Source organism: Elgaria multicarinata, chromosome 2, assembly GCF_023053635.1.
Source record: "Elgaria multicarinata webbii isolate HBS135686 ecotype San Diego chromosome 2, rElgMul1.1.pri, whole genome shotgun sequence".
Classification (NCBI taxonomy): Eukaryota; Metazoa; Chordata; class Lepidosauria; order Squamata; family Anguidae; genus Elgaria; species Elgaria multicarinata.
In genome coordinates, this window is record NC_086172.1 from 178,826,307 (window position 1) to 178,836,188 (window position 9,882).

General features: G+C 48.0%; 2 protein-coding genes across 2 annotated transcripts in view; one reads left to right on the top strand and one right to left on the bottom strand.

Moving 5' to 3' along the window:
• GNG2 (G protein subunit gamma 2) overlaps window positions 1–6,303 on the top strand; it is a 68,347-nt gene extending 62,044 nt beyond the window's left edge. The window contains exon 4 of the mRNA XM_063118231.1: window positions 5,429–6,303. Coding sequence (XP_062974301.1) covers window positions 5,429–5,557 — 129 coding nt within the window. The 3' untranslated portion in view covers window positions 5,558–6,303. The remainder of the gene's footprint in view (window positions 1–5,428) is intronic.
• NID2 (nidogen 2) overlaps window positions 1–9,882 on the bottom strand; it is a 148,563-nt gene that overhangs the window by 30,131 nt on the left and 108,550 nt on the right. The window lies entirely within an intron of this gene.

The following is a 9,882-nucleotide window of genomic DNA, read 5'->3' on the forward strand; positions in this document are numbered from 1 at the left end:
AACAATTTGAGCATGATTCCTGTAGTAAAAGGAGTTCTGGGCGGCCTCTATTCCTCCTCCCCACACCTGCAATTTTGGAAACCTCTTCCCTTGAAGGTTTGCCAAAGCTCGAGTTTCTGTATCTCCCCAAAGCTATGTAAAATGTCTTTTAAAATTCAAGCTGGCTTTGAGTGACCCAGAATTAAGTAGAATAATTTACTTATTGTTAGCCCAACACCCTTGGGATGTGGGCAGCTTAAATGATAAACCAGATGAGCTTCGTCTGAGCATGGGGGATCCCACCATGGTTGCCACCTTATGCATGAGTGTGCAAGCAGAACTCCTTAGCTCAACTTCCACTGGTGTTTCTTTCGGCTGTCCATCTCCCCCCGACCCACCCCATCAGAAGCAAATCCAGCCAGGTTCTGTGGCGAAAACTGAAATATAAGTGTGCCTAGGATTGTGGTCCAAGGTCTCTGACTCTCCCAGACACACCCCCAATTGGGGAATTGTCAAACCTGTTCCCATAAATCTTGACATAGTGTAGCAGGTGAGGACCTTGACTTGGGCTCATTTTTGGGAGGCTTTCTTTGGTATACGTATTCCTAGTCAGCATGGCCGGTCCCATGTGAGAGGCACGGTGGATTAGTGGTTAGGGTGTTAGGATGGGAGTTGGGAGATCTGGGGTTCTACTAGTCCCCACCTGGCCGTGATACTCACTGGGTGACTTTGGGCCAGTCACTGACCTTCAGTCGGACCCGCCTTAGAGGGTTGTTGTGAGGATAAAATGGAGAGGAGGAGGAGGGCCATGTAAACCTCCTTGTATTCTTTGCAAGAGGGAAAAATAAGAGCTACCACCGAAAAGGGCCTTTTTGGTGGTGGCCCCCCCGACTGTGGAATGATCTCCCCAATGGGGCTCGCCTGGCGCCTTATCTTTTCAGCACTGGGTCAAGACTTTTCTCTTCTCCCAGACATTTAACAGCATTTAACAACGCTAAGTTTGTTTTTTAACAGCCCCCAGAACTGTTGTTTTTAAATGGATACTGTTGTTTTTATACTGTTTTTATGTTTTTGATGTTTTTTAAATTTTGTTTACTTTTTTTACTGTTTACCGTTTTTAACTTTTGTAAACCGCCCAGAGAGCTTTGGCTATGGGGCGGTATATAAATGTAATAAATAAATAAATAAGGTTATAAATGCAAAAAAGCCTCGTGTGGCGCAGAGCGGTAAAGCAGCAGTTTCTGCAGCCGAAACTCTCCCCACGGCCTGAGTTCGATCCCAGCGGAAGCTGGTTTCAGGCAGCCGGCTTGGGTCGACTCAGCGTTCCATCCTCCCGAGGTCGGTAAAATGAGTACCCAGTTAGCTGGGGGAAAGGTAATAACGGCCGGGGAAGGCAACGGCAAACCACCCCGCTATAAGGCCTGCCAAGAAAACGTCAGCGAAAGCTGGCGTCCCTCCAAGAGTCAGTAATGACTCAGTGCTTGCACGAGAGGTTCCTTTCCTTTCCTATAAATGCAATAATAACAACATCTGGGGAGTCATAAGTTGCCTATCCCTGACCTATAGGTATTCTCCTCTGTGTTTCTCTCTCTCTCTCTCTCTGTCTCTCTCTCGTTCAATGGCCTAACCTTCCCCACTAACTAGGGCCTGGCACTGGAGTTTCTACACAGTCCTCTTCATGTTCTGTGTTCGAGGCACCAGCAGGCTGCTCCTTTTTCCTTGGGTTACTATGGCAACGGCAAGCTTCCACCACCGCGAAGGCTTGCCGCTGGGCATCGTTACAAAGAGGCCTAAACGAAAAAGCCTGACCACTTCTACACAACAGCAACAAAGCAGGCCGGGCTTGTCACTGGCCCCTTGCTGGCTGGAGATGACGGCATTTGCAATCCAACACATCTGGAGAGCACCAGGTTTTTATTTATTAATTGATTTAAAACATTTCTTGGCCGCCTTTCAGGGCAGAGGCCCTCACAAGGCGGCTTCCAACAATAAAATGCATAAAACATTAAAAGCAATGGAATATGGAGATGATAAAAGCAATAAAAAACCATGTTCACAATAAAATAGCAATTTAAAACAATAAAACCAGCAGGAAGCATACATTGTGCTCTGGTCCGCTTGCACTGGCTGCCTGTATGTTTCTGAGCCCAATTCAAGGTGCTGGTTTTGACCTATAAAGCCTTACACGGCTTGGGACCACAATACCTGATGGAACGCCTCTCCCGACATGAATATACCCGGTCACTACGTTCAACATCTAAGGTCCTCCTCCGGGTGCCTACTCCGAGAGAGGCTCAGAGTATGGCAATGAGGGACAGGGCCTTTTTGGTGGTGGCCCCCAGACTGTGGAACGATCTCCCTGATGAGGCTCGCCTGGCGCCAATGCTGCTATCTTTCCGGCACCAAGTTAAGACTTTCCTCTTTGCCCAGGCATATGGCGGCACATCTTAATCACCCACATGTTTAGTTTTTTAACGGTTTTTAATGTGTTATGTGTGTATGTTCTGTGTTTTAGAATTTTAAATTTTGTATACTTTTTTTTAATCTCAATTTTAGAGTTTCTGTAAACCGCCCAGAGAGCGCTGGCTATGGGGGCAGTATATAAGTGTAATAAATAAATAAATATGAGAAGGCCAAGGTAAAATAAAATGTTTTTAAGGCTTTCTTGAAAGCTTGCAAGGATGGTGCATGGTGGACCTCAGATGGAAGTTTGTTCCAGAGGTTTGGGGCTACCAGAGAGAAGGCCCTCTCCCGTGTGGACTAGGGTGACCATATGAAAAGGAGGACAGGGCTCCTGTATCTTTAATAGTTGTATTGAAAAGGAAATTTCAGCAGGTGTCATTTGCATATATGGAAAACCTGCTGAAATTTCCTCTTCATCACCACAGTTAAAGTTGCAGGTGCCCTGCCCTCTTTTAAATCTGGTCACAGTATAGCTGCGGTATAGCTCCTGCAGCTTTAACTGTGGTGATGAAGAGGGAATTTTACCAGGTGCTGCATGCATACAAATGACACCTGCTGAAATTTCCTTTTCTATGCAACTGTTAAAGATGCAGGCGCCCTGTCCTCCTTTTCATATGGTCACCCTAGTGTGGACCCCTACCTAATTGCTCTCACAGGTAGGCGAATGAGAAGGGCCTCTCTTTCTGATCTTAAAGTGTGGGCATGCTGATATGGGTGAAGGCAGTCCTTCAAGTAACTAGGTCCCAAACCATTTAGAGCTCTAAAGGACACGCACTGGTAACCAGTGCATCTGGTGCAACATAGGCATTACATGATCAAACCGCCTCACCCTTCAGGCGACCGCATTCTGCACCAGTTGAAGTTTCCAAACTGTCTTCAAAGGCAGCCCCACGTACAGCGAATTACAGTAGTCCAGCCTGGATGTGACAGAGGCCAGGTCCATCTTCTCCAGCTGGCGTACCAGCCTAAGCTGGTAGAACACACTCCTGGACACTGCAGCCACCTGGGCTTCCCCAGTTAGCTCAGAGTCCAGGAGGACCCCCAAACTGCAAACTTGGTCTTTTAGGAGGAGTGCAACCCATCTAAGACCCGTTGTCAACCTCCATCCGAAGGAGCTTTGGCTATTGGGCAGTATAGAAATGCAATAAATAAATAAATAAATAAATAAAATAGTTGGTTCCTCAACCCACAGTACCTCCGTCTTGTCTGGATTAAGTTCCAGCTTGTTCACCCTCATCCATCCCCAAAATAGCCTCCAGACACTGGATCAAGAGTTCCACAGCCTCCCTGGGAGCAGGGCCGGTGCCAGACTATTTTCCGCCCTAGGCAAGGTGAGCTACTTTCACACACACACACACACACACACACACACACACAAACACACACCAAAAAATGGCAACTTTGGTTTTTAAGAACAGATGTTTCCTGGAAAAAATAAGAAGCACAAAACTTGAAACTGCTCAATTTATTTTAAAGTGTAAGAAATACGTCATGCCAATTATAGCAAACAAATTGGAAAGGAACGTCTATGGGTCTAAAATGCATTATTGAATCAGAACATCACCTCCAAATCATCCCCCCCAACTCACACACACACGCGCGCGCGCACATACACTCAGCATCACTCACTCCAAACAAACACACGCATGAACACATGCATTCACTCAAAGACCCCCTGCACCCATACATTCTCTCTCTCTCTCTTCCGGGCACGTTCCGGAAGTCCGAACGTGGAGCTGCCCCACCCCCACCCCAGCGTCCCTGGCTTCGTTTCAGCTGGGCGGGCGCGGGGTGCCATCTCGCCCACCCAGGCCCAGCTGAATCCTCAGGCTGGGCCGGCTCACAGCCAACAACGCACGTGAGTGCTACGCTGCGCCCGGCGCCCCTCTTAGCTTGGCGCTCTAGGCGGCCGCCTGAGTGGCCTCTATGGTAGCACCAGCCCTGCCTGGGATGTGCAGCTGGAAATGAGAGAGCTGAGAATCATCTGCCTACTTAGGACATTTCAGCCCAAACCTCCTGACTTCCTCTGGCCGTTTCATGTTAAAAAGCATGGGGGGCAAGATAGAACCTTGACGCACCCCACAAGCTAATGGCCACGGGGTGGGATAGAAGTCCTCTAGCACCACCTTCTGAGACCGCTCCTCCAGAAAGGACTGGAACCACGTGAAAGCCGTGCCTCCCAAGCCCAATATACATAGATGAACGAAGGATACCATGGTCGATGGTGTCAAAAGCCACTGAGAAGTCCAGAAGAACCAACAGGTTGGGGAAGGCTGCTGTATATCTCTCCAGAGAGAGAAAGAGAGAAATCCCCTGGGGCAACTGTGGAGCATCTGTCTCTGAAGAGCTCCCCTGTCCAACTGATGCTATCTCCTCCGTCTTTGAGAGCTGCCATGTTATTATCCTATAAAGCCCTAAACAACTTGGGACCTAGCAGACGACCTTTCCTTATATCAGCCTTTCTCAACCTGGGGCGCTCCAGATGTGTTGGACTGCACCTCCCAGAATGCCCCAGCCAGCTGGCTGGGGCATTCTGGGAGGTGTAGTCCAACACATCTGGAGCGCCCCAGGTTGAGAAAGGCTGCCTTATATACACCTAGACAACAATCTTCAGAGGAGGTCTTGCTGGCTGTTCAAAACAAGCAAAATGTCACCATGAAGAACCTCGAGGGCGGGGCCTTCTCTGTAGTGGCACCCACCATCCGGAAAACCCTCCCTCGGCGGAAAATGTGACATCCTTTAAACACCTCCTGAAAACACATCTTTTCACATAGGCTGTCCTTGGACTGTAACTGCTGCTGGGTTCATTTTGGTTTTACGTGGTATTTTTTTTAGACTTTGAAAGCGTTATATTATGCTTTGATTTGCTGTATTTCATGGTTTTAATTGTGAACTGCCCGGAGAACCTCGGCTATTGTAATAATAATTGATAAACCTGCTGCTCCGGAGCATCAAGGGAAGATTAAGCCCCTCTCTTTTCTTCTAGGTGTCCAAAGCAGCGGCAGACTTGATGGCGTATTGTGAAGCCCACGCCAAAGAGGACCCGTTATTGACTCCTGTTCCTGCTTCAGAAAACCCCTTTAGAGAGAAGAAGTTCTTCTGTGCCATTCTGTAAACCTCACAGGAGCCTGATTCCAACTTGGGCCACCCTGGACACTGATGTAGAGATTTCTCAGCAACGTGGACGTGTTTCCAGAGTCCACCCAATTTAAATAATATTTAAAAAAAATAAATCAAAACGGCCTGGAAGTTTACAGAGAAGTGCATGATCCCAAAGGGAGTGTTCTGCCTTCTTTGGAGAATGAGTTGATGATGTTGATCTACGTCATGAGGCTAAAGATCTTGACATTTGTAGAGATGTCTGCAGAGGGAAGGGGAAATGTTTAAAAGACTAGATTTAATTTCTGTGTTTTGCTCTTGCCAAACAAAACCCTTTTCTCTCCCCCCCCCCAATCAAACAAGAGGGTGTGCAAAGCAAGGTTAAAAATGATGCAAAGGGGGTATGTATGTATGTAACCTTATTATTACATTTTTCCCCCTTTGTTCTTCCCCAAATGTCACTCTTATTTATGTTGAATTGTAAAATAATTGCAACAGGGTAGATTTATTCCGATGTTTCTTAGCGTTGAATCTTGTGCATATTTAGCGTTTTAGAGTAGTGCTTACACAAAGGGGAAGAGGCCAGATTCGCTGCCACCTATCAGTCTAAGCAACTTTTTAGCAAGGGCTTAGCTGAGTATGTGCCAGAGTTTTGAGCGGGCCCCCGCGGGGCAGTCTTGTGCATTCCTAGCAGATTTAGTACCACTGTTTTCTAACATTTGTATCTGGTAGCTTTTGTTCTTCAAGTAAACTGTATGTTGTGACGGGTATTTGGACTCTTTTGTCTCCGCCTTTGCATTCCGTGCGCTACGGGGCCCACGCAGAACCAGCAGTGTCTCTGAGCGTGGAGTTGCCACCATCTCTGAAGGCCCACACCGGTCCCATGTCAGGGATGCTATATTGTGCTTGGGAAGGAGATATTTGTTTTGTTCCCTAGCCCACCTGGCATTTTAAACACAGTATGAAAGGAGATTACGGGCTTCCTGGGAGGGCTAGAGGAAGTAAAAGGACTTTTACTTCCTCTAGACCAGTGGAAGACCCAAACTTTTTCAGGTCACCGCCCCCTTGATGCCACAAACTCATGCCCAGTGCCCCCTTCCTTACACTATAAAAATCATCATTCAGAATAGCGGTTTTCAACGACCCACTAAGGAAGATAATAACAATAAAATTCAAAAGAGTAACAATTAATTGAATATTTCTTCAAAATCCAATTACATTTTTTTTTAGTTTATTCAATTGAACATAATTGATGAACTTGATCCAGTGACATCACCTTTTCAAAGTCTGATAGTCATTTAGCAAGAATATTAGATATCACATTTAGTAACTAGGGTAGAGGACCTCACTATTCTGTAAATTCTTAATGTGATGGATGGGCTTGATGAAGTGATACCAGTTTCCCAATGTCTGGTTTAAAGTCACTTCACATGAGTCTTAAATCGCCATGTTTAGTGATCTGGAGTCGATTTCTTTGCTTGGAGAGAAGTCGGTAGACCACACTAAAACCACATTCCACCAAATCTGATGTTGGAAATTCAACCAGGAGCTTCTGAACCACTCTCCATAGTGCAGGAGAGCGATCAGAAATGTCCTTCTGTAACCAAAACTCCTGGTACAGAAAAGACCACCTCGAGCGCCCCCCTGCCGCCCCCTTGCCTCTTAACGCCCCGTTATGCTATCCCACCGCCCCCGGGGTGGGGGGACTGCCCACTTTGGGAACCACTGCTCTAGTTAGTCAAGTTCGACCGTCTTCTCAGCGCTCCGCCAGGGCTGTGGCCAACCCCGGTGGGTCCGATCCGAGGGTCTAATGGCCCTTTCCTCTGGCAGAATTGCTTCATGCTAAAATAGCATGGGATTTTTGCCCCCTCCTCTTTTTCCTCTGGCCCCGCCCACCACTGTAACGTACCCACCCCTGAGAGCTTCTCCAAAATTGAATTGGTCTCTCGGGCTGAAAGAGATTGAGCACCTCTGCTTTAAAGTCTCCACTTGGTCAGAAGACTCCGTTGCCAGTGGCAGCTATTGGCTCTGATGGCTGTTGGGTCGGCAAGAGAAAGGAAGACCGTGCCTGCTCCCCCTCTGGCAGTGCAGGGATTCTTCGGGAGTCAGGAGGAGGATCCAAACAACCCCCTCCATCGGGAAAAATAGGTGGAGGGAGTTATGTGACCAGGAGTCCATCTATACCAGCCTTCCTCAACCTGGGGCGCTCCAGATGTGTTGGACTACAACTCCCAGAATGCCCCAGCCAGCTGGCTGGGGCATTCTGGGAGATGCAGTCCAACACATCTGGAGCGCCCCAGGTTGAGGAAGGCTGGTCTATACGATGCCGCTTTGCCTACTCATTCCCCCCCAAACCCCGCACCATCACCGCTGCAAAGTTTGAGCAATAAGGTTATATGGGATGAGTGAGTGCAGGCTATCCAGGCAGGAAAAATCACACCGCTCTTGTCAGACGGTGGTAATGGGCACCAAATGTCAGGGGACCAAAACCCTTTTCCCCCTAGCAATTCTGTGCAACTTTGAAAGCCCGTAGCAGAGCAGATGTACTACTACAATTCATTGAATTTATGCGATATGTATCGTAACTGCCCTTACTTTCGTTCCCCAGACTTTAATTTTGCCATGGCTGCCATTACTAGGTTTGTCGAGACTGCCCTGTATTCCCGTGCCTATCCCGCACTGGGATCCGCCCCTAACTACGCCCACTCTCTTAATCCAAACCGAAGCCGCCACCGACAGACAACAAACAACCATTGCGACGTTGGAACAATGTAAAACGACGCATCGAAAAAGTGCAGTTGCACAGAGAAAAGCCCGATGTGGCTGCGCGTTGGTGGCTGCATCATATAAACAATGAGTCACAACTGCACAGTCACAACGGAGGACATAGAGGTTACAGACAAGCCCCATGCCTGCAAGTTCCCACCCCAAACACCTTTGAATGGGCTTAAACTTAAATAGCCAATATTGTGAACATCTGGCCAGAGGGAGGGGCCGGTCGGCTGGCCTTCCCAGGGCAGCCTCTTCTGCATTAGGTGTCTTAACCCACTCCATCTAGCTGTCCCTCATCCTGCAGCAGGAAGCCTCTTTTGCAACATGACAACGGGCCCGTTCAGAAGACACCTTAAACCATGGCTTTAACCATGGTGGTTAAGCCAGAAATCTAGGCTGTGTTCAGAAGACACCTTAAACTATGGCTTTATTTATGTATTTAATTACATTTATATACCGCCTCACAGCTGAAGTTCTCTGGGCGGTTTACAACAATTAAAAATGGTAAACATTAAAAGTATACAAAATTTAAAAACCATCAAAATCATAAACAACAGTATAAAAACAACAGTATCCATGTAAAAACAACCATTCTGGGGTCCATTAAAAACAAACTTAACGTTGTTAAATGCTGTTAAAATGCCTGGGAGAAGAGAAAAGTCTTGACCTGGCGCTGAAAAGATAGCAATGTTGGCGCCAGGTGAACCTCATCGGGGAGATCATTCCGCAATCGGGGGGCCACCACTGAGAAGGCCCTCTCCCTTGTTGCCACCCTCCGAGCGTCCCTCGGAGTAGGCACTCGGGGGAGGACCTTAGATGTTGAGCGCAGGGTACGGGTAGGTTCATGTCGGGAGAGGCATTCCATCAGGTATTGAGGTCCCAAGCCATGTAGGACTTTATAGGTTAAAACCAGCACCTTGAATTGGGCTCGGAAACATATAGGCAGCCAATGCAAGCGGGCAACCGCAGTGAATAAGGCTTCACTGTGGTTAAAGCCATGGTTTAAGGTGTCTTCTGAACACAGCCTGGCTTTCTGGCTTACCCAGCATGGTTAAAGCCATGGTTCTTCCAAATGAGGCCAAAGACTCTTTCCTGTCGCCAGAGAGGGCGGGCAGGGCTTGGAAATACTGGCTCGACCCTCTCCTTTTGCCTGCCTTCTTGGGGAAGAGAGTTGCAGGTGAGGCAATGGAGTAAGCAGCAGCTCCTCGCCGAAACGAAGGCCTTGTGTGTTGGCTTGCTGTGGCAGAGGCCCGGCTTCCCCATCTTCTGGTCTTTATTTGGTGAGGGATCAGCAGCGGACTCTCAAAATGCAAATCTCCTATTCCGAGGGGGACGGGAGGAGAGAGAGAGAGAACAAGGAAGATTTGCAATGTGAGCATCAGACATCCGAAGACTGAAATGGCCAGTTGGCAGCCAGATAATGGAACTCTTTCCTTCAGCAGCGCCTTGCTTCCTCCGATTCTCCAAGGCGCCTTTTCTCCTAGGGAGGACAATAGTTTAGGCAGAGCGCCAAGCTATTCCGGAGTCTCACACGCATGGTGAACGGCCAGACATATTGCAGAGCTGGCG